Here is a 24604-nt window from a genome sequence, read left to right as displayed (position 1 = left end):
AGATAGCAGTGTATGTTGTGTTACCAGTCAGGCTGTTAATGTTTTTTTTCAAATAGCTACATGTTAAATAAAATATTGTTACTGTGGAGGCATTTTTCCTTTGATATTCGATATTCGATTCGATATTCGAAGGTGGATATTCGTATTCGATTCGTATTCGAAAAATGTGATATTCGCACACCCCTAAAATAAACTTAACAACTACAGTGAAACCTCAGCCTACCGTTCCTGCGCATCCATCACTGGAACACATAGGTTTGTGCCAGCTACTGTCAACTTACTGATATCACCCTCTAGTCTACACGTGTCTTCGTAGTGGTCTTGAACAAAATGACAATTTCATATATCCCTTTAGAGGGTGGCACTACCCGTTGCGAGACGATACCATGGAACCAACAACACGACCTCAGAGGTAGAGTGGTGCAAGCAAGGTTTGTGGAACACCGTCGCACACTAAGACGTTTTGCACATTCTACGTGACAGCCAGAGGAACAAAAAGCCTTTTGCAAAAAAAAAAAAAGTAGTGGCCAGTCAGCCGCTGCCAGCAACAGCAATCTCCGCAACGACCAGCTGACCTTCACTTCTTTTGCAAATGGCTGCGCACTGTGCGCAAACAGGAAATAGAAGCATTGTTCAAACAACGATTCCTACAGCCAGGCAAATTCGAAATTTGCTTTCGAATACTAGCAGAAGAGCTTTTGTAAAGAAAGTGCCCTGCAGAACTTTACTAAATTTCACCGAGGTGGCCAAAATAAAGTTAAGGGCAATCAACACAAATATTGTGTTCCCTTTCATATGGATGCAGGGTGCACACAGTAGGCCCATTCGATTCACCTTGCACATAGTGAACTAGTTCCCACAAATTCACTGGTAGTCCCGCATATGTGCTGAATAAGCTGACCATGTTCAGCACGGAGCCCACACCCCTTAGCTCAGAATTGCAAGGAACGCTATCAATTCATTTTGCACGAGGTCTTCACTGAGCGAAACGAACGGCAAGTTGCGATCACCGCTATCGTGCACTGCAGAAACAAATAACAAGGTGCACCTCCCTCTCCAACTAATGCAAAATGCGCAGGCGATCCGTATGAACCTTCTGTTAGAATGCAAGAAAAAACAAGCCCATCGGATGATTCTCACCAACTACCATTTGCGCCGTCGTCAAGCATCCCAAAATATGTGAGAAGAGTTTCTCGCGGCATGCTTCCCCTTTCATTGTGTGAACCAGAGCAAATCGTCGTGGCAGATTCGGGGAACGACCGTGTCGTTCATTCGGGCACAATTGTGACTGTGTCGTATGTACATCAGCGGTTGTCTTGAGCTTGAATATCCGAGACGATGCCACTACCAGCGTGCGTTTCAAGTTCTCAGTTCTCACGAACCAGCACACCCTCAGGCACCAATCGCGGCAGCGTCTCTGTCATACCCTGCAAAAATAGAAGTGGCATAAAAGCATCTCTAGGGATGGGCGAATATTCGGGCGTTTCAAATATTCAAATGAATATTACAGTATTCGAATTCGCTTTGATACGAATTTAGATTATTCAAAATTTCGAGGTATTCGAAATGAACGAATATATGTATACATTTGACCGCACATAACCCCCTGTAAAGGTGGCTTCACTGCAGCGTCTGGTTGCTGTGCCGTGAAACAACCCATACAGAAAAAATCTGCATGGCCGGGAAGCCACACTTCAAGGTTAAATGTACATATTTTAAGTTTAAAAGCGTGTTATATGGGCTTATATGCGCTAAGTATAATCATTTTTAAATTGTAATGTATTGCACCACTTATAATCCTATTGCTATTCAAATCTTGATGCTATTCAAGGCTGCTTCATTTCAAACCAAAAAAGTGACTCATACCTAGTTCCAATCCTTAAAAATATTGTGCAAGCGTCATGACAAAAATGCTCATTTTTCTTAATAATATGCGATAAATACTATTCAAACTATTCGATTCGAAATTATTCGACCAAATCACTATTTGCTTCGGATTCGCTTCGAACCTCAAATTCATTATTCACCCATCCCTAACCATCTCAAATGTTTTATAGACGCTATGTTTAAAAGGAACTGCTGTTTATATGAAACAAATTCATCTACTATCATAATTGCCTTCGCTCTTATTCTTTGACAAGCTGAAGCAAGTAGCAGATGGGGTTAGAACTTTAGAAAAGTGCCGCGGGTTCCTGCGTCACACTACAGTGACATAAACTGCATTTGTCAAACACAAGCCCAAAGGTCAGAATAAAAATTACATAAAATTGAATAGCTAAGACTAGTGACCGAACAATTCTTTTGATGTAATGTTTTCTACTGAAATCAACAAACAATTACAAATTACCGTATAAGTGTGCCTCAGCGAGGTGGGAACACACCCATGTTATGCTATGTACGAGCCAACCGTGAAGGTGCCTTACCTCTTCACCACCTGGACGACGTCCTCGTCATTTAATACGTGCTCCTTGCCCACTTTCTGCGGATTGTGCTTCACCGAGGACCCCCAAACCAAGGCACTGGATCGGGAGAGACATCAAAGAAGGCAGTGGAAAATGTCACAAAACTGAGCAATGACGCGCCATTTTGAGCAAAAGCAACGGCTCAGTTGCTTTAGAGGGGCACTGACACCAATTTTCGAAGATTAGTTTAGTCGCCCGTACAAATTTCCTGTACTATATAGAGACCGTTCTGAGCAAATGTGAAGCTCAGTAAATCCTGATAAAATATTGTCGCACCTAGAACTGACATTAAGGCTGACCAGCGTGCGCAGGGTTCCCCTTCGGTGGGCGGGGGGGGGGGTTGTCGCAGCGGCCCCCCTCACAATTATGTCAATGTACGGGGGCTGACTTTGCGCCCCCCCCCCTCTTAGGTGAATAGGTGGGCGCCCCCCCCCCATGCGCACGCCTATGAGGTTGACATTAAGGTTATACTGACATTAAGGTTGAATTTCACATGGCACACCTACTAATATTGACACTATCGTGACAGCTACAGTGCCAATTCTGGGGACTTCACGCACCAGTATGGCTAGTTGCAATGACATCAGGTACCAAGGCTTTCAAAATGGCCACTTGTGCATCAGCAACAAAGCCATGAAGCGGAGTGGCCATTGAAATGTCACAATATCTTGCGTGAGCACTTGACAAAGAGGCTCATACCGTGCTGTGATGTCAGGGTACAGTAAGAACCGAAACTAACTTTTAAAGGAGTCCTGACACAAATCTTATCGCCCCGCGTTTTTTTGCTGCAATGTGTTGCTGGGGGCCTGTTAGCCATAACACGGCACATCGTTTGCAGCAGTGCGCGACAGACAATTATTTACAAGCTCCTCATTACCGACACAGCCTCAGTTTCGGTTTGACAGAGCTCCAAAAACGACAAGCCGCCGGGCGCAACTATCACCACCTAGCGAGTGAAACGCTCGGTCACGTGAGCACACAGAACAGTGACGCATTTCCGCGCGGTCTGCCGTCGTCGGGCTCATCGTCGTCCGATGGCGACGATTTTCTTGCGGCGGGGATGGAAGGAATTTTCGACGTGGCGAATCACTTCAGGTTTGACCCGCTGGCGAGGAGCGATTCGTCGGGAAGCGCGTCAAAACAGAAATGGCGGCTACGACGTCATCATAACTTGTACCGGCTGCAACGGTTACGTAGGGGAAGTAGGGGGGTCACCTCGGGTCACCTCCGAGGGTGTCAATGCCCCAGGTGCGGCCTATAATGCTCGATCGCGCTCGCGAACTTCAGAATTCATATAAAATACCTTCCAAGCTTTATTCGCTGTCGATATTTTGCAGATGGTACACGCACGTACACGGGAATCGATCCAGCAGGCTATCTCGGCCGCGAAATTTTGTGTCAGTACCCCTTTAAGAACATAGTACTACTATAATTACTTTTTTTCAGGGCATACTCACGCTCAGCAGTACATTTTCTAGGCTCTTGAAAGCTTGGCCTTTCACTTGACGCAAGAAAAAACAACTAAAAATTTTCGTGTCAGTACCCCTTTAAAGCTCCCTTCTGCTAGAAGGAAAGTGCGAGAGCCAATAATTACCACTTGAACTCCTTCATAATGGTACGATGCAGCTTGTTACAGAAGTCTTCCACTGTTTTTCTGTCCTGGCTTAGAATGACCGGTGCTTCATAGTCTGGTAGCTGTCCTTTTGGTTTGGTGTATCTGTGATAGAGAAAAATGTCACATCACACCCAATCAGCTGACAGATATGATGATGCAGTGAGATAATGTTATGGGATAAGGCAACATGCTCAGCACTGCGCCGAGATTGGCTGCACTTGAAGACTCATCAGAGTCTTTCGTCATTCACATTAAATTTATCTCCTTGCGCAACGATCCGAGAACATGGCGCACTTCCTTATTTTGGCACACGTAAAGTACTGTCGCATATTTTCTGGCCATTCTAATATTTCAGATTTCTGATTATTATTTTGACTCTTTAGCAGTCCCCTTGAAAGTTTGAATTGTTGGTCAGCAACTGTATTGCTGCTGCTGCTGCTACAACACCTACTACTACTACAGTCAACGTCCGATTTTTCGAACTCGCCAGGGCCACGAAATCGTCCAAAATATCGGGCAGTCCGAAAATAACCAATTTATTCTTTTTTATTCCACTCAAGCAGTCAAGTCGCCACAGCCACGTCCGACATAGCTTTATTGCCTCCCAGTAGACTTATCAGGCATTTTGGTGCACGCCGAGGCTCTCGTGAATGCACTCGGTACCTGCCACAAACCCTGCTTAGCTACGTGCAAACCACCAATGCAAATTTGCATCTCGTAATGAGTGCCGGCGATACCAGCAAAGCGCGGAATTACAGCTCTCTCGCATGGGGCATTTGGAAATGACAACGCAGAACGCAGCTGTGGCAGAAGGGCAGACAACTTGTCCGCCTTTCTGCAATGCGTGTGCTCACGTAAATGATGCACCACTATACGAAAATCTCCGCTGACTCTCAGCATTTACTGCCACGTGAAGCCGATCGTTCCCAGTTGTGCGCAGCACATCGCAAACTAAGCTAACGCCATCACTGCCTGGGCGCTTGCTGTACCGTACGCACGCATTTGTCATGAAAGTGATTGTGAAGGGCCAACTCCGTTCCTGACTGCAGATGGACGTGGAGATGGCAAGCTGCTTTCGTTTGTGAAGGCAACGGGTCTGTGCGGCGCACTTAGCAGTCTCGCACTGAGAGGCAGCATCATGGACAGCATCATGGGCAGCATGAACAGTGGCGCGGTGCAGTATGCTTACAACTGCGATAGGCCACATGCACTACCGAGCAGTTAGCTGAAGATGCTTATCATAAAGGGTTGTCAGCGATTAAGTCGTACTGGCGCATTTGCCACCTGCAGCCATCATGCCTCTGTGCATTTCCAGTGCTTATCTGTAAAGACAACGCCGCCATAATAGTGGCCCCTTCGAAATATTTTTGTCTGCTTCACCCCATAACACTTAAGCATTGCAGCAAAGCTGTCTTTCAGGCACTGTTACGGCCAGCGGTACTAGTAACATTGGCTACGACCCCAAACAAATTGACTCATGAAAGCGCTGGTTCAAACCTACAAGATGATAGACGCGGCATATGTGAGGGCTTTATTGCCATTTTGGACCTCAAATTTGGGCAAAAAGTCCGAAAAATCAGATGCCGAAGAGTTTCAGCATCTGAAATTTCAGATGTTCTTATACACTGACGTCTATGGGGCTTGTGACGGTGCCACAAAAGCATCCGAAATTTCAAGCATGTCCGAAAATTGGCAGTTGACTGTACTACTATTAGCAATATTACAGATGAAAGACCACTGCAGGGCACACCACAGTCCTGTCAGAATGAAATGACCTTAACCTTGTTAACAGCAACACAAAGCTTCGTTTTTCTTCCATTCATAGATGACTTACATGCGTATAAGCTTCAGGTAAGACCAGGCCTTTTCCAAAAGGTCATCAAAATTCCATTTATGATGAGCAGAGATGGGAACGCAGTGGGGGATCTTGTAAATGATATCCAGTTCCTGAAAAAAAATGTTGTAAAGCAATAAGAATGAAAGAAAAATAATGTCTTGCAAATCGCGAGTGAAAATTCAAGGATTTTTTTACCCAGCACTGTTGCTGCGGAAACAATGAACAGCTAGCATTATAACAAACCAACGCTGTTAAGACTTCCTGTCTTGTTTGAAAAAACTTCAGTCGTGGCCATCTGTCTTTGCCTGAAGGTTATGTGGTACGTCATTGGCTACATTTATGCGATAATAACCAGATCCTATAAGCATGTGTGAAATGAGCAACTAGATGAAGCACCAGCAAATTTAGGACCAAGCTTGAAAGATAACACTTCTCTTTTTTTCTAATATTGCACATCAAAACAATGTGCCTCTGCACCTCATTTGAGAGAGGAGAGACAGGTGTGACTTACTTCAACAGAAATTTGGTCGATCTTGTTGAGTACATAGATGCAGGGGATGTAGATGCGGTTCCCTTCAATCACGTCAATCAGGTCGTCAGAGCTGGCGTCACACCGTAGCGTGATGTCAGCATTGTGGATCTTGTATTCGGACAAAATGGTCTTCACTGTGTCCATGTCCAGCTCTGACTGTGGCACCTATAACCAATGCGTCCAGAACAAGAAGAGAGTATGTGGAATTCATTCAACGTAAAGAAACCAATGCATATGTCCTGCACACAAATTACTCTGTAGTTTAGCCTTGCAAAATATCGTAAAAATTCGAGCAAGTGCCCCACAGCCTTAGCCAAAAAAGGAGTTGGGGAGGGGGGGCACTTTCCCAGAACAACACCAAAATTCAAGATGGCAGTGGCAAAGCTTTCCCGCCAGAACGAAATCAAATTCACGTGGAATTCCTCTGATGTCTTCAGGCTCTTGTGCGTGGCACGGCACATTACAAATTGACTCACAAACACAAGAAACACCAAGGCAACGCAATCAGACCTAGGTAAGCATGGCATGGAAGCACCTCTGATGATGAGCCCACACCAACAGAACAGCTCTGGGCAACAGACACAGATCTCGGCGGCATTACTTTTTTTGTGTGCCACGATTTAAAATATGTCATAGGTACCATCTTCGAATTGCAAATACAGATCTCGAAGGCCATGCTTTAGCTCGTCGGTATCTGAAAATTGCCATGGGTGTAATATGTCAAGTTTGGGGTGCGGGAAAGAAAAGAAAAGTCAGATTTCAGATGCACGCGCTTAGATTAAACTGCTAAGCAGGATTTAATCGGATTCAAGCAGGCCAGTGTTGTCTGGACGCAGTATGTGGTCAGGGTGCGGAGCTGAAGGCACAGGGGGTAGGGAGGCTTCCCCAAAATGGCACGGAAATTTAAAATTAGGAGTGAAATTAGAGGGGCTGCTTGTTCGGAATTTTACGGCAAGAATAGGAACACGAGAATGTTATTGCATTTTGCCCTCATTTAGCTGCGGCCAGCCGGTAACCAATCTTACCACTTCGTATACTTGACAGCAGAATCACACAGCTGAGATAAAATACTACACACAGTAGACTCTCAATAAATGGAAATCTCTTAAACGGAATTGCTGCTTAACTGGAACAACTGGCTCTAGTACAATTGGTTTCGTACTTGAATTTTGCACCCCTGGTTATCGTTCAGTAAATGAAACTCCCGTTACACAGAACAAATTTGCATAGTCTCTTCAGGTTCCGTTTAACGAAAGTCTACTGTACAGTGTTCAAAGATTGAAATGAGACATCGAAACGCTGAGTACTATAACGACTGGTACCCGCTAGTGCTCGAAATAACCACGTTATGACGCTACGAATATTGCAGCTAAAGCTAATGTTGGCTCTGATGAAAGGGTTTTGAGTTGAACTTACGTCAATACGACACGAAATGAAGATGGTGGAAACGAGAGTATGTGCATTAATTAGTCATAAATTTCAATCTGTGAGCACTGTACATTGGACAGGAAAACCGAAATGCTGCATTTGTGAACGAGGTTGCAGGGGTGACAGTATACCATCATCTGCAGGTTGATGCCGCCTTTGTCCTTTCGTCGAAGCGAGATTGCCGGAGGCTCTTTGTTCAGCCGGATGCCGAACCCTTCCACCTCTCGCTCCAAGATGCGCTTGTGCTGGAGGGGCTTCAGCACGTCCAGCACAATGAAGATGAGGCTGCACGTCCGAGCCACTGCACAAGCATTTTCAAGCACTTCATTTACACACTCAAAACGATTGCACCCTTTGGACACCTTTCTGTCACACGACAATGTAATCATCAACTGGCTTGCTTAAGGGGGGACGTGGCTTTCGTTACCAACTTTCTTATTTCTTCATGGATTTTGATGAAAATTGGCACACTTATTTGAAATGTTGCTTTAATGCTACTGTAGAAATTTCATGAATATATCTTTACAACTTTTTGATTTACAATATATTTCACCTTCTGCTCTTGTTCCGAGTCTGACTCGCTTAAAAAATGTGATAGGAAACTCATTCAAAGTGCTATGCATTCTAAGATGTCTGATTGCGGGCGTGACATTCTTAGATTTTTTTATTTGCAACAAAATTTTTTTTAGTTTTCATTTTTCATGAGGTGACTGCGTAACAGGCATCGAGGCTTTGTGCAACTCGTCAAATAGCTAATTATCAAAACGCCATACTGAAAAAGCAAGAATGTCACGCCCTGAACTGTGCTTCAAGGAATATAGAACAAAAAACGGAACTGAAATAGACCCAGCGGTCAGTGAGAAATCAGCGGAACAAGCGAAGCAGGAAGCAAGAAAAGTCGTTTTGAGAAAACGGCTTTTAAAGTTGTACCAACGATATTACTTCATCAAAAGGCACTGGGGTCGTAATCTTTTGAGTCCTTCGTAATGTGCACTTTCTTGAGTGCCCTGTCCTTAGTTTGAGGTGCCTTGCTTCTCTAAAACACAAGAAGATTGTGATCTTTAAGGTGTTTTATAAGGTTGGACCTCCTGCACATGTGGCCTTTCATCGGTTGTGCCTTTGTTTTCTTTCTTTTTTCTTAAAATCCTTTTCTGATATACAAAGAACATGTAGCATGAATTTTAAACGAAGTTATGAAGTGGTGTAATAGACATGACAAAAAACAAGATATTGTAATTCAAGTAGGTCATGTACTATGATGATTTGCCAGCCTTCTTGTATTCATGCTCTCATTAACATAATTAACAGTCTTGATTGCAATTGATCATTGAATCATTTTTATAGGATACTAAAAGCGGCTCTCATCATGGCAGCCTATCACTTCTTCCTAAATAACAGGCAGTTATGGTGGAATAGGAATTCCTTAGCAGTTTATCAAGACGCGAACTGGGCAGATATGAATTCATCTCCCTGTTTCACTCGTCAAGCTAATTTGTAAACCTCGCCTGCGATGCGCTTCATCATTCACCCGGTCGCGGACACGGTTTTCTGCGAGGCTTTTATTTTTTCAGATGATTCATGAGCGCTTACGGCGGTACCACGCACGGCCCCAAGCGCGCCTAAATTGCATCACCAGTGCTTTATTTCACCTCTAAGTGCTCGGCCGCATAGTCCGGGAAGTCGGCACGCGATGTGCTGGGTGGCGGCATTCGGTGACGATGCGCAATATGCCTAGGTGCGGCGACGAAAAATAGGCGCGCAACGTGTTTGGCCTCGCATTGCGGGACGCCGACGCGCGCCCGCTGCGCGACGAGCTTGGCCGTGGGGTCCGCTGCCGATGCGTAAAATGACCATCCGCTGTACCGAGAAGCCGGCGGGGGGAGCGCTTCGTTCCTTGCGAAGAAGCACACTGCCGCGAGTCCGCTAACGCGTTGCTCTTGCCCGCAAAGTTCGAGGTTCGTCTCGCATGCCGACGCCGTGAGCGGAGTTAGGCCTAGTGACGACTCCGAGCAGTAGACGCGCCGGCCGCGGTGCCCGATGTTTCAAAGTACGTAATGCGTGGTCGCGAGTACAAAGAGTCGTCCTGCGATCATCTTCGTCACGACGTCCGAAGTGCGCATAAGCAGAACCTCCAACCACGGATCCGACGAGTCAACGCTAGAAAGTCGGTCCGAGACGCGCGTTTGCGATGTTCGCTACGAGTGCGGCGCGCCATCGTAATCCCACCGAGCTTCCGCTAGTAGCTCCAAACTAAAACGTAGTTCTTGTTCAAAGTTATCGTCGAGCCGTGAACACAGAGCGATTGCGAACACGCAACGAAGTAGCGCGACTTTCGACAGCCGTGAGCTCGAGACGCACGAGCTGCAGACGACGATCTCCCGGCCGGAGCGAGCATCGGACCAATGGCGAGGCGCGCTGGGGCAACATGGCGGACGCGGCCAATCGGAGGGCTCGAAACGACCTTCGAACATTTGCTTTTTGTGCGCTTGTTTTCGAAGGGAGGAGCCAGCTACGGCGGGGAATTTGAAGACGGATAAATGCGCTTTCCGATGAGCCCAAGATATCGGCGCCCGGTGGCGTCATTGCGAAGCTATGATTTTTTGAAAATCAGTGTTTTTTGCGATTTCCCCAATAATTTTCGCCACCTCGGCAGGCGCAACAATTTTTTTATAGCACTTCTACGCGGTTTTCGGTAAAGATATTTTGGAATCGGATATAAAAAGGGCTACAGAAACTGAAAATGTGATTTTCAAAAAATCGATTTTTTTGCCATTTTTCGCGATACGAAAGCCGCGTCCCCCCTTAAGTTCCCTTTCACAAAGACAGTGCGCTTGCTACTTTCCTACCAATAACACTATGTCACCATAGGCATCCGGTCCGGAAAGAAAGCAAAAGGGGAGGGGGGGCTGCACCTCTTCCAGAATTTTAGATATATTTTATTTTTATGCTCTAGCAATAAGCTACACAGCTTGATTAGCACACTAAGGTACCACATATCCGTATGAAACGCCCTTGAGTATTGCGAGCCAATTTTTCACGTTACACACTGACTAATCTTGTCAGTCATGTCACGGCAGTTAAAGAAAGGCTGCCTGTGCTGGATGCCCTCTCACAATGGCCCCCTAAACGAAGTTCTGCGAATGCCCTTTTGAGTCAAACTGATTGTATGTACAGTGTTCATGACCTGGAAGTACCAAACAATCGATGTTATAGCAAGCACGCAAGATTGATGACGTTATTTGTTGTGTGACAAGAAGACTTGCTAGTGTTTATAGGCTGCAACTATTCTTATATAGTGTCGAATACGGTGTCACAAACTTGCACCCACACTTGCAGACACGCTTTCTTTGGCAATGAAGGAAAACCGACCGGGTTGGCAAAAAGTTTTCTGCATGCATTCCTGTGCCACCCTGTTTGGCAAGCAACAGACAGTGCTTTTGGTTTCTTGAAACACACTTAATTGGCATAACTTTCACATTTTATGCTTTCTCGTTTATCTGTATGCAGAAGAGAGAGCAGTGAAAAGGTAGCAGAAAAGGTAGCGATTTCGAAAGTAAGTGAAAGAAGGTTTTCATAGACTGGCAAGTTTCATTTTGAAAGCTTTGCAAGAGAGGTAAATAGAAGAGCTTGAAAAGAAGCTGAAGCACCTAAAAGAAAAACAGACTTCGGAATGTTTAAGGGGAGACGTGGGTCTTAAAAAATGGTTTTTTAAAAGTTGGGTGAATGGCATGAAATTTAATACACTTATTCAGCTTTTTCTGCAGATTCAAAATCTCTAAGTAGATTTTTAATAGCTGCATTAGAACAAAAGATATGCAATTTCTAACACATATTTAAGCATATTTCTTACGGAGATTTTTGGCAACTTTGCTTTGACAAACACAAAAACAAAGTATGTGTTAAGATTGCCAGGAAGCTGGTCTAGCCGGTGATGCTATTTATTTTCTTATAATGTTGTTCACTAAATTATAATTCTCGATTATCAGAAATAGTATGCAGCAAAAAAATTTCACTCACATTTACGTCTATTTATTTTGCATTCAAAGTTTGTTGAAGACAATCGGATTAGCATCACCGGCTAAACCAGCTCTCTGGCAGCCTTGCCACATACTTTGTTTCTGTGTTTGACAAAGCAAAGTTGCCAAAAATTCCCGTAAGAAATAAGCTTTTAGAGATTGCACATCTTTTGTACTAATGCAGCTGCCAAAAATCTAATTACGAGATTTGGATTCTGCAGAAAAAGTGGGATAAGTTTGTTAAATTTCATTCAGTTCACCCAGCTAATAAAAGAAATAAAAAAAAGACCCGTGTCTCCCCTTAATCACAGCTTGATTCCTGCTGAACTCAAAAAGCAATGTCAGAGTTCTTAAAAGTGAACGCAAATAGCATATTTTCAGCAAAAAAAAGAGTGGCTGTGGCCGCCGAGCTTCTTGAGATGCTGAATGAACGCGGTGACGTCGTCTTTGGTAGAGCAAGACAGGCTTTTCTTTCACATATTCTAAAGCTCCTGCAGCAACAACTGCGGAAATTATGACATTGTTGACAATAACACCTGTCCTCATTAACCACGAAGTTTTACTGAATTCTAAAACCACTTCAGCTTTCGTTTATTAACCACTTCTTCATGGGTAGGGAAATAAAGCAGAAGGGAACAGGCCGAGAAGGGTGGGCGGGGCCTATCAAAGAGGCCCCACTTCAGCAACCTTAGTAGGAGCGCAACTGAGTGTCTGTGAAGTAAGGAATGAGGGGAGTTTTAAAGAACAGAAAATACAGAGTGAGAAGGAAAGAGCGAAGTGACACTGACCAGCGATGACCTGTCGACCTCGACCCTTTCCGTCCTTGGCTCCTTCAATGATTCCCGGCAGGTCAAGCAGCTGAATCTTGGCCCCCTTGTACTTGATGACACCCGGCACGGTGGTCAGTGTGGTGAACTCGTAGGCAGCCACCTCGGAGAAAACACCCGCCAGCGTGTTCATGAGCGTAGACTTGCCCACGGATGGGAATCCTGGGTGCGGTGTCAACGGTTGCTAGCCTTGTAGTCGGCGGCTCTCGTCACAAATTTGGAAATGATAGCGCGATCGCCTTAAAGGGGCCCCGCAACACTTTTCCTCGTGTCATCTAATGACTTCACCAACAGAGTTTATTGCGTCACAAAGTGATTGTCATAGAAATGTTTCGAATTTGTGAAGTACGAGCGGAGCTACAGGGATTTGTCGCACGCTTTAAGTGCTTTCTCTCTCCTTTTGTCCAGATGAGCACGCTAAAAGCTACAATGGGGCAAGAAGCTATGTCAGTGCTTGTCATGACCTTGAGCACTTTCCCTTCCTTTTTTTCTTTGAACCCGTCTGCTCACTTTCGGTGTAATCATGAGAGCACAAGTGTCACTAGTATTGCATAATTGTCACACACAACAGTGCATGGCGCCGGCATGTGGTGGCACCTCGTGGCGCCATGGCAACTATGCAATGCTGAAGCTAGCCAATGGCCATGTCCCTCCCTCTGTTACGTCATTGAAGAGTCCTCCATGATGAAATTTGAGGAGAGAAGAGCGAGCGATTTCTAGCTGTCCTTGAAACTTAACTGTAAATCCCCTGCCGTGTGCAGTAATATAATATTTGGCTCATGTTCACGGGAGCCTCAAAACCGGCCGGGTTGGCAAACCGACTACCTTTGGCAATGTATTCTCACCATATTCAAAAAGTATCGCAGGGCCCCTTTAAGTGCAGTGAGGATTAGAACGAAAGTAAGATACTAGTTCATGTTAACGATAATAACCTTTCATTATTGTTTCAAATGATACTCACGAAAGCACAAGGCAGCAGACACTGCAATAGCAGTGCTAGTATGGAAGTACTATTTAACTGAAAGACAAACTAGTTTAATTCCCAGTTCTATCGTATGTACAACTCGTGCCAACAGCCACATCCAACAAGTTTGAGAAGTTCCATCAGTTGGAGGATCCATATTTCAAACACATCACGCATTAAATCAGGCACCATGCATCTCCAGCATTAGTGGATGAAATATGTCATGTTTCTACACCAGCAATCGTTCAAGCATTAACAAGATCTTCCAAAATTTTTATACTGGCATTCTGTGTGCCTTATGCGACAATTACCAATCCCGATTACACAGGCCTTGTCCACTATTCATCATTATGGCTCCTTCAACAGCACCTGTTTAGGTTATCACCCCAACACCTCAATACCAGCTGCAGCGAAGGCGTTGGCAGGGGCTAGCTGGTCAGAAATTAGTTGGTTTACTGTGTGGGTGGACAAGAATGATATCCGAACGATGAGCGATTAGCCTTTGTTTCATCAAAGATGTCCCCCCAAATGTAAATATTTTAAAACTTCAGCTTCCATGCTTGAACACAAACAACAGCCAAAAGTACAGGGCATGTCTAGTTGAACATCTGAAGAACTTATACGGGCAGCATTGCAAATGTAAAGCTTTTTCCCTGCCGTTCTACATGCTGTGCTTTTCGGCATGTTCATCACTATGGGAAGCCTCTGCGCAAAAAGCCTGTATTAAAGGGGTACTGACACGAATATTTTCAGTTATCGTTTTTTTGCGTCAAATGAAAGGTCAAGCCCTCAAGAGCCTAGAAAAGGTAGTACTAAGTGCGAGTGCACCCTGAGAAAGTAATTGCAGTATGTTTTTAAAAGCTAGTTTCAGTTCCTACTGTACCCTGACGTCACAACATGGTATGAGCTTCTCGTCACGTGCTCGCACAATATACAGCGACGTTTCCACGGCCGCTCCGTTGGTGACGCACAAGCAGTCATCTTGAAAGTTTTGATGATGCACAAGCGGCCATCTTGGAAGTTTTGGCACCTAACATCATCATAACTAGCCAGACTGCTGCGTGAAGTCACCAGAATTTGTACTGTAGCCTGACGTCAAGCTAGTGTCGATGTCAGTAGGATCATCTGCATTTGCTGAACTTCACACTTGCTCAGAGACGTCTCTGCATACAGGAGATTTGTATGGCAGAGTAAACTCGCCTTCGAAAAAAGGTGTCAGTACCCCTTTAAACATGTAAAACAGTAAGTCCTTCCCATGGCTACCACTAGATCTGAAATGATACTAAGTGTAGTTACTTACGATTAAAAAGAATATCAAGCTTAAAATTTCTTAATTCTCATTTCTTTGAGACATTGACCCAATCAAAGTGCCTTGAGAGTCATGATGTTTATATTGTTCCTTTTCATTGGCTTGCCTTTTCATACCATCATCATACTTTGTGTGGTGGTGTCCGGTGTGTTTTTTCGGTTATCTTTGCTAAGCTTGACCAGAGTTGCCAGTTCCGCTTATAATAAGCGGATTTGGGCTTCTTTTTTTGCCAAGTCGCTTGTAGCGTTTTTTGGGCTTATTTTCATTTTTTCCAGCAAATATAGTTATTTTAGTGATCATCACATTCTCAAATAGCGCATTTGTCAATTACTTTGAGTAGTTGAGTGTCGAACTTTGGATGAATCAACAAGTAATATAGATCATGCACTGGCAAACGTGCATTCAACCGAATGGAGACTACCCTGGAGACAATGTTAAAAAGTAAATATGTGCTTTCATTCATAGTTGCGCATATTTTTGCTGTACAGAATAATTAAAGTTATTGTTTTCAACTCCCCTTTGTATATGAGTTACATTGTTTTCATTATAATTTAAAATATTTTCAAGAATGGGAAAATTTATTAAATTTCCACTTCTTTTGGGCTTCTTTGCAAAAGTCACGTCACTATTTTTGGGCTTCTTTTGTGATGATTATTTGCGCGTTAGCTCGCTAGGATCTGGCAACTCTGAGCTTGACACATTAGTAGTAACTACCTGCTGTCACAGCCTCAATAATAACTTCAGCAATATGCAGGCAACAGGAATGACAAATACTCATGTGCGCAAAGTATAAAGGAATGCATTACGGGAACTTGGAATATATACTTACCGACGAAACCTATCCTGGCATCGCCTGTCTTGGCAACGTCGAAACCCTCGCCCGGTCCACCGCCTCCACCTTTTGGCGTGATCAGCTCCCGTCGAAGCTTGGCCAATCGAGCTTTCAGGAGACCCAAGTGGCCCATAGTTGCCTTGTTCCGTTGGGTCCGGGCCATCTGTTAAGAGAGGTGAAATGTAGCTTAGAATTTTTTTTTTTTTCATTTTGACACTCTATTAGGCTGTCTCTTCCATACGAAAGCTAGCACGCCAGCCTAATAACTAAACTGAGCCGTTTCACATCAGACACAAGCAAATGCACCGAATGAGGTCATAAAAATTCACACGACCAGGACTCTTACTTAGACTAACACAAAACTCCAATTGTGCCAACAATGGTTGAGAATGTTAAATGCAACAGCTTGCTAAGTTAACTAGATCTCATTTCACTTTTCAGTTGTTACCATGATGCAACAGTAGAAGGGGCAGCTTGTGTAGCCATCAATTACACACGTTCAGTGATGCAGTTTCAATAAGCAAGTAATAGAACAATCAAACGGACACTTTATGTGTAATGCGACAAACATTATGGTACCCTGTACTCCCACCCAACATAGGCTGGGTTTGGGTTGCAAGCATACACAACTTCACTGAAGCTGCTTTTTGGGTACGCTAATCTTTGCGGCATCCCCAAATGCTCTAATAACCGCGTGTCTTACTGCTCCATATCTATGGTTGCCATTTCTTTTTTCAGATCTTACAGTCAGCTCAGAACAAGTCAATCAGTGCCAGAACTCAAGAGATGCCTCTGCCCCCATCCCCTTACATTTTGATTGGGATTGGGGTGCCTTTTTGATTGACCTCTGGAAGAGATTCTTTATTATATCGATAAAAACGAACACTGCAACTAAAGAAAAAGTTCACAACAAAATAAGAGCAGTTTAGCATCACGTAGAAATAGCTGACCAAGTTTGGCTGTACGAGCAACTTGAGTAATTTCGTGCAGACCAGCTGAAGCATAACACTCGGACATGGACACATCATGCTGAAAATACAAGGTTATCCAAAAATTGCACTGTAGTTTGCCAGCAAAGAAAATGAATGAACTTCCTCTTTTAGCCACTCCTTGATGGCAGGCTCTAATGTCACGGTTGATACGAATTCCCGTTTCTAGCGATGCTTAGAGTACGCAAGAGTTATCGGTGCAGTCTTTTAGCACTGTGACCGTTGCGAGTGAGACGGTGTTCAAGCTGCAAGCTCGTTACTTCCTTACTCCCAAGCTGGAAGTGTTTGACATTTAGTTTACACACGCTGCGGCTGTCAAACTTTGACATAACGAATTCTTGCCGGCACTACATGCATACACTGGTATTTGTGCCTTGTCAAAAGTGCCACGCAAAAATAAACTGCTGCTGTCGTAGTTTCGCACTGGTACCGTTTACTATGAAGTGGAACAAAAATACTGAGACCAGACATGCAGCGTGCATTTGGCAAATGTTTCTGAAGTCACGTAGCTTAGCGTCAGTAACGGCAAGCTAGCTTCTAATTTTGTAGTTACGTGCGTACCGTATATTAAAGAGAAATTACAAGTGTAAAATGCAACACGGGCAAAACTCATGCTTGATGACGCAGTTGACTCCAGTACGCAGCTCGAGCACGCATCTAGCTTCATATTCAGAACACCTAATCAAACGTGGCGAGGCGTTGATATTTTCGGCGCATTTTCGCTACACTAGCGAAACATTCCCAATGACGGTCAAAACAGCGGGGAAGTTGCATGCAATGCCACGCACGTCAAATGCGAAGCAAACGTACGCGTATTCCTACAACTCGCAGTAAGCACGGTATGTTCCGTTGCGAGAAACACGCTCAGACATCTTTTATTACAAGACCAAAAAGAAACTTCTTTGTGACACATTTCAAAGAACTGCATGAGCGAGAGCTTTCGCGGGTGTTCAACACCCGTATGCCGCGAGTCTCCTCTTGATAGCGACCATGGGAGCAAGAAATCAGCTTACCTCGGCCTCGATGGCCGCTATTTTTTCGAGGACCGTACTCATCCTGGCGAGTTAGTTTGGTTACACGTATTTTAAATAATGAGTCCTGAATTCACGATGTGCACTTCACGTGGGACACACACATGGCCCCGCAAAACGAGAGAAATTAGACCGGCGGTGGCAGCCGCTGACAAAACCCGATTCGGCAATTGCGCGGCGTCGCTGAAAAAAAAAACGCGATGCGGCAAAACTATGACGGTAGCACCTGCTCTCAACTTATTCATCTTAACTAGAAACGCGCTTGTGCTGCTTTGAAATAACTATGTTTTAAAAATAATTATTTTTATTTTGAAATTTTAACTTTAAAACGTAAACTGCATGCCGCCACGCCGCTGTATTTGACGTGGAAACGACGAAAGCGGCGAGCTTGCGACGAGCAACTATGGCACAGGTCGGCCAGCAGCTAGCAACGGTACACCAACAACAGTTGTACGGATTTACAGTGTGAAAAATTTTAATATTAGGACTGTGGGGCTTTCAAATCTTTACGGATTCTCTCCGCTCGGTGTATTGACCCGTCAGAGATGAGCAGCGAAGAGGAAAGGTGAGATAATGGTGTTCAGCTTGGTCGTGTAATCTGTGTTTGTGGCCGTAGGAGCGAAAGTCGGATGATTTAGGGCGTTTCTTTTTTTTAAATGCTTCACAGAGTGCACGTATTGCGCGTTAAACGTAGATGCATTGAAACTGTTTCGCGTAATACTGTCATTTCATCTTGCGGGGTTCTCCGCCGCATCTACCATAGCACCCCGCATCGTGATGAGGAAAGCGCAACTGCCATTGGGCTGAGACATTTTTTTTTTTTTCTTCTTCCACTCTCCATGGCTTCCCCGTCGATGTTTCCAGCTCGCTTGATATCGAGATCGAAGCTCTGAAGGCCATCTACATCCACGAGCTTGAAGTCAGCTGTGACGAAAGGTAAACGACGGATACTCTGAGCGTAACAACGTTTGATATCGCGTTTGGCGTCACTAGCGAAATCGGCATGCACCGTGAATGGTGACAATTCGAAGCGAACTGTTCGTCAGAGTTTTATTCTTTCTCTTCTCGTGATTCTAGCAAACATTCGACATGCGTGAAGGTGTCTCTGCATCCGGCCACGGCCGACAACGCGGAGGAACAGTACGTTCGTCTCGATCTAGTCCTGGTAATACCACCTGAGGTAAGATGTGCTGACTCGCTGACTGATTTATGCATGTTGTATCGTACTTTCACAAACCCTGAACGAGTTTTGTGCCGTAGTTCATCTGTTGCCATCTCCAACCCGTGTTTTAAGTAGCACCTTAGGGGCTTGTTCATACACAGTCTCGTGTCGCGTCGTCACGCAGTGGTCAATACAGGCCTAAAACAAGGCTAACAATGCTCAAGACCAGTGAAGAATAAACCAGCAAAGTATAAAATCATAACTACAGAAATAACCAAAAACTAATCGCAATAGTGACCTAAAATCGCGAAAAACGCTTCTGAAAGATCCGGCTGATGCCCGCGCCGCGCAAGAGAGGGCGCCACCGCCTCGGCAAGCGCGCGATTGCCAAGGGAATCGCCGGGTTGCCCGTGCTACACGCCTCTTGAGGTTTCACGGTAGTGGAGCTGCATTTAGCGCAGGATTTAGAACTACACCAAGACCTACAGAAGAACTACATTAGCGCAGCATTTAGCGCGGGATTTAGAACTACACGAGGGCCTACATAAGAACAACATACTTTTTTTTGTTGTTGTTAATCAGTACCTCTATTCCCGTCCTTCGACGACATACTCGCGGCCCACCCCCAGTTATGGTTGTCTAGCGACGGCTGCTTCTTCTACAGTTTAAAACTCCCCGCACGTCCAATACTACGCAGTTGTTAAAGAATATGACATTCTTAACGCCTAAGCGGGCAGTGAATCATTGGGTGCAGTGTATGCAGTAGAACTCCGTTATGTTTATGAAGGATCGTGGAAAAATTATGCATGATTCGGGAAAACATAAAATCTGGTAGTGCTCGCTGCAGCAACACTTATGGGTCAAAAAAGCTGCTCTCACACAAGCAGTTGGTGTCTTTACTTGCAGTATCCGGATGTCTTGCCCGAGATTACGATCCGCAACCCCCGAGGTCTCTCCGACGAGAAGATCGTGAAGATTCAGGAAGATTTGCAAGATACGGCGCAAGAAAATGTGGGGAGTCCAATGTTGTATCAATTGATCGAGGTGAGAAAACGACCTGACTTATCATTGAGAAAAGCAGTTGAACATTTCACAAGCCAAATGCACGTAGTGTAAACTAAAATATCTGGTACATTTATGTCTCACTGTGTCACACTTCGAGAATATAACAAAGCAGTTTACCTGGCAGACAATGCATCATGAAAGTCTCGCAGTGTAGGTTTTTTGACACCAGTTTCCTTTAGCGTACGACCATTACCACTCACAAAATGTGGTGCAAAACCAGTGCTGCTCTTTGTATTAAGATGGTATCCACAGTGGGCTGAAAAATCTTGTTGACAACATGCTAGGATTGATATGACATACTCTAACCACTGGATGCCCACATCATTTATTCAGGTGCTCCATAAAGTCTGTTAGTAAGAAAGCTAAATACTTACCAACACTGTAGCCTTGCTAAGGTTGCTTGAATAGTATATAACTACCCTCATATAATCAGTTTATTCAAAGTAAGATGTTGTCGTAGCTGCCTTTTAATGCAGTCGAACTGAGCATACCTATGCACTTCCTTGCCGGTCCATACGCAGGTGGCCAAAGAACACCTGACAGAGGAGAATGTGCCATGCTGCCAGTGCACCATATGCCTGTACGGCTTTGCCGAGGGCGACGTGTTCACCAAGACGCAGTGCTACCACTACTTCCACTCCCACTGCTTGGCACGCTACGTGCGCCACGCACTTGAGCAAATCGCCCAGGAGGAAGCCGACAAGCTGAGCCCGACGATGCCTTCGGCCAATGCCGATGAGGACACAGCGAATACGAAGGTGAGGGCAGAATGAAAAATTCCGCTTTTCTATTAGCTGTGTGCATACCTTTTGACTGTTCACACCTTACCTGTTAGTGAGACTTAAGACAATTTATAGTTGGATACAACTTTAGAAGTCTGCAGCATTTCCTCTTCAAAGGTGGGTGCACACGAGCATGCGCCGATGGGCGCGCACTCCAGGCTGACGTCATCAGCTGGACAGATGGTGACCCAGCATTTTGAGAACATTTCCAAGTGCATGAGTGGAACTATATCTTTAGTCGTGGATGCGATCGGCTGCTGCACTTCGGTCGTTTGGGCGGGGCATCTCAGGACTTCTTAAGTTATATCCAACTATAGTTATGTACTGGTACCACACTTAATTATTGGATAGCACTGGAAAGAAACTTTGACTGACTCGAGGTGACTGCAGACAATATACCGTTGGCCTTGTTTGAATAATGATTACAACTTAAATGCTAATAATTAATTAATTAATTGTTAGGGTTTTATTTCCAAGAACCACAATATGATTATGAGGGACACCGTAGTGTAGGGCTCTGGAAATTTTGATCATATGGTGTTCTTTAACATGCAGCTATATCTAAGTACACGGGCCTCTAGCATATCACCTCCATTGAAATGCGGCCAATCGCAGCCATTGAATGCTATCGCACTTCGAGAATTATTTTAATAACCAAAGCGCACCACTATTTCCTAACCTTGCTTCTAGTTGCATGTTAGTGTAAACGTCCTAGATGTGGCATGATGGGCATGTGCAGCTGAGTTTTCATATAGGCTAAATTGCCGATGAGTAAAATGATGTGTGCCAGCTGGAACCAATGGGTGAGACAGATTCATTGCGATAGACAGTGGTGGGTACCAGTCTCCATAGCGTTGCTGTGTGGAACAGGTGTGCCTAAAGGTGATCACTCATACATGCAGGTGGTGTGCCCCGTGTGCCGGCTTCCTCTGCCTCCCCTGCTGGGGCTGACCGAGGAAGAGCACCCGCCACCCATGGAACAGCAGCGTCAGCCAGCCTTCTGCATGACGCCCGAGCTGGAACAGCTGCAGCAGAGCATGGCGCAGCTCTACAGTTCACCAGCAGCGCCAAGGGGGCATCATCAACGTGGACGCCGAGAAGAACAAGTTCCTCCTCGAGATATCTGCTGTGCGCACCTTCCTTTGTTTTGTCAGAGCATCTCTGTTCTTAGAGGCCAACTGCAAAGTTTAGCTAAATTCATTACTAGGGAACAGTGTGCATACCCGTATACCATTGACGCAATCTTAACAAGGCCACGAGGCTGGTAATAGTGGAGATGCCTTGCACTGACGTCATGTTAACGGCCATGTTGGAGGACCAGCAATGTCGAAATGTTCCATCTATTGTGGTCAGGCGTGGTGGTTCTGCTGTAAGTTTCTGCACATGTTCCAGTAGCATTCTGATTGCACCACAGTGTCATTGAAACAGATTGCTTGTGGCATTTATTATGATAAACTGACATGACCCTACAGCCACCATATTGGAGCACCAGTACGTTGGGAAGCGGTATGTTTGACGCCGGATATATCAGTTATCCTGTCTGATGCTTTTCTAGAAATTCTGCTCATATCAGACAGTCTCTTCAGATTGAAAAAAAGAAACTGGGAACTTTCTCAATTTGTTTCTCCAAGTCCACAACGAAGGAACAAAAATTTGCGTATTATTCATGATACGTCAAAGCCTTCCTGTGGAATGCACTTATTGGACCGGGAGGCCTTTCATGTTTGTCGAGCAGCATAGCGGTTCTTCTTTCCAATAACTGTTTTTTTTTTACTTGCAGGCTCCCGAGAGCAGCAATGTGCCAGAAGCACCGAAACACCGTTTCGGAGCCTTCAAGCTGAGGAACTGGAGACCACCCACACGGCACACGGAAAGCGGAACGTTCGAGAAAGGCAACGACGCGCCTTTCCACAGGTCAACTGACAGGCAACAAATGCAGCAGCAGCACGAACCACGATTCCCGAAGCCTCCAAGAAACAGGCCGTCAAGGCCTACAAACAGGCAGCACGTGCTCAACGATGGTTACGACGAACCTGTCGCAAACGGCTTCGTCGAACATTCCGGCGAGAGTTCATCATCGTCCGGCGCGGAGAGGCTTCAGAGGTCGGAGACTGGACAGCAAAGGTCACGGAGGCCACGACCTCACCACGGTCGGGGTAGGGGAGGCGGACAGCGGCAACAGCAGAACTGGTACAGACCGCCACCGGAGCGCAAGGAGGAAGACTGCGATGCACGTTCGCCCGAAACCTACCGCCAGGACTACGATAGAAGCCGGGAATCGAGCGTCTGCGATGCGAAGAACTCAATCAGAGAAGCCGTCAGAACAACTGTGCACACTGTGACGGACTCGAGCCCTTCATGGAACACGCATTCCGATCGGGACTATGGGGGCGACAGTCATGCAGACGTACCTCCCAGTTCACCTGACGACGGCTACAGGTACGGCGACGCACCCGAGTCGCAGGGCAGGCACTACCGCGGTGGTCAAGGTCATCGCCGGGGCAGGAGGGGAGGAGGCAGCGGCAACAGCCACCACAACAGCGCGCAGCAGGCGTTCAGGAAGAAGCAGCTGAAGTCGCAGAACATGGCTCCCAGGAACCACGAGCCCCCCGGAATTTGCACTCCCGTCGAGAACAGATGACGATGGAAGAAATCCCTCCCCTGGAGCCCTCGGATTCTTCTCGCCAGTCACCGTTACCCCCACGTTGCTGTTCACGCCACTGGTAGATCAATAGTTGCTGCACTCTTAAGGGTAGTATTTATTTTAGATAGGATCCGGACTTCAAGGTTTAACTCTAAGCTCTTCTCCTTAACATCTTCACTGTCTTTTATGCTGGCTTGTACATTTGAGAGTGTGTGGGGACATCTTTGCCTGCATGCAAGCTTGGAAGAAGAACAAAAAGGAAGTGTTGATCGGACTCGCAACACAAGCAGTGTTTTGCTAATGCAAGTGGCACTAGTGTTTCCTGTTCATAGTGGACATTAAAAGTAGGTTTCTGATTGACTTTGGCTTTAGATTTTCTTATTGCCTGCAATGCCCAGGGCTTCGTCTTATGGATTTTTCAGCTGTGTTCCGTTGTATAGTGTCAGACAAACATTCTGCACTTTATGATGAAACTAGCATCTATTCAGTCTAGAACACAAGGATGGCTTGGTGGGCTAGTTTGTATTGCATCTTCAAGGCTACAGCGCACAAAGACGGGGACAAAAGAAGAAAGCACAAGACGAATTGCCGAACTGCAACTGATACTTTATTCTCTGAAGGAGGAACCTTATATGCGCATTTCAAGCCAATGAAAGCAATATAAGGCACAGCACCAACACGAGATAACGTTACAACAAATCTAACGCTCATTATTTTGCACACAGCCTAAGACATGTTTACGTTCAAAAATTCTATCTCCTTAGTGGAGAGGGTCACAGAGGGAGTGCTCACACAACCGTCTTTTTGGCGATCAATTTCGTACGCTTCAATGATTTCACGTGTCAGCTTTCATTAAGCAGGCTCATGTAGTACCTACTGGTTTGTCATTGTTTTGTATGTCCTTAAATTATTCTTTTTTCCTGTTTTTTATGTTTGTTTTATGCAATGACATTCACAAAAGTAAAAGTATAAGCACACAGCTGCCAATATACACAGAGCTGCCTCGTGGCAGTCACCTATGCTGTCGGCAAGATTGCTTGATGTTTATTTTCCCTACTCTGGTCTGAAAAGCTTATTTTTGTAGCTTTTCATGATGACATCACAAACAC

At 45.2% G+C, this 24604-nt stretch overlaps 2 protein-coding genes across 2 annotated transcripts; one reads left to right on the top strand and one right to left on the bottom strand.

The window, feature by feature from the left end:
* Window positions 1-1268: 1268 nt before the first annotated feature.
* LOC119389813 (GTP-binding protein 128up) lies at window positions 1269-18007 on the bottom strand. The gene is made up of 9 exons (XM_037657206.2): window positions 17825-18007; window positions 15820-15985; window positions 12679-12879; window positions 8006-8175; window positions 6426-6611; window positions 5912-6024; window positions 4057-4179; window positions 2424-2519; window positions 1269-1427 (listed from the first exon to the last, which is right to left on the bottom strand). Exons 1-9 carry the CDS (start codon window positions 17864-17866, stop codon window positions 1421-1423), a joined length of 1104 nt encoding a protein of 367 aa, XP_037513134.1. The 5' UTR covers window positions 17867-18007; the 3' UTR covers window positions 1269-1420.
* Window positions 18008-18214: 207 nt separating this feature from the next.
* On the top strand, window positions 18215-23855 carry LOC119389812 (E3 ubiquitin-protein ligase RNF25). The gene is made up of 7 exons (XM_037657205.2): window positions 18215-18407; window positions 18707-18778; window positions 18920-19022; window positions 19911-20048; window positions 20591-20827; window positions 21754-21979; window positions 22632-23855. The coding sequence occupies exons 1-7, from the start codon at window positions 18388-18390 to the stop codon at window positions 22772-22774; spliced, it is 939 nt and encodes a 312-aa protein (XP_037513133.1). The 5' UTR covers window positions 18215-18387; the 3' UTR covers window positions 22775-23855.
* Window positions 23856-24604: the final 749 nt, after the last annotated feature.

Source organism: Rhipicephalus sanguineus, chromosome 4 (genome assembly GCF_013339695.2).
Source record: "Rhipicephalus sanguineus isolate Rsan-2018 chromosome 4, BIME_Rsan_1.4, whole genome shotgun sequence".
Taxonomy (NCBI): Eukaryota; Metazoa; Arthropoda; class Arachnida; order Ixodida; family Ixodidae; genus Rhipicephalus; species Rhipicephalus sanguineus.
The sequence above is the reverse complement of the archived record's forward strand: the minus strand, read 5'-3'. Positions and strand labels throughout refer to the sequence as shown.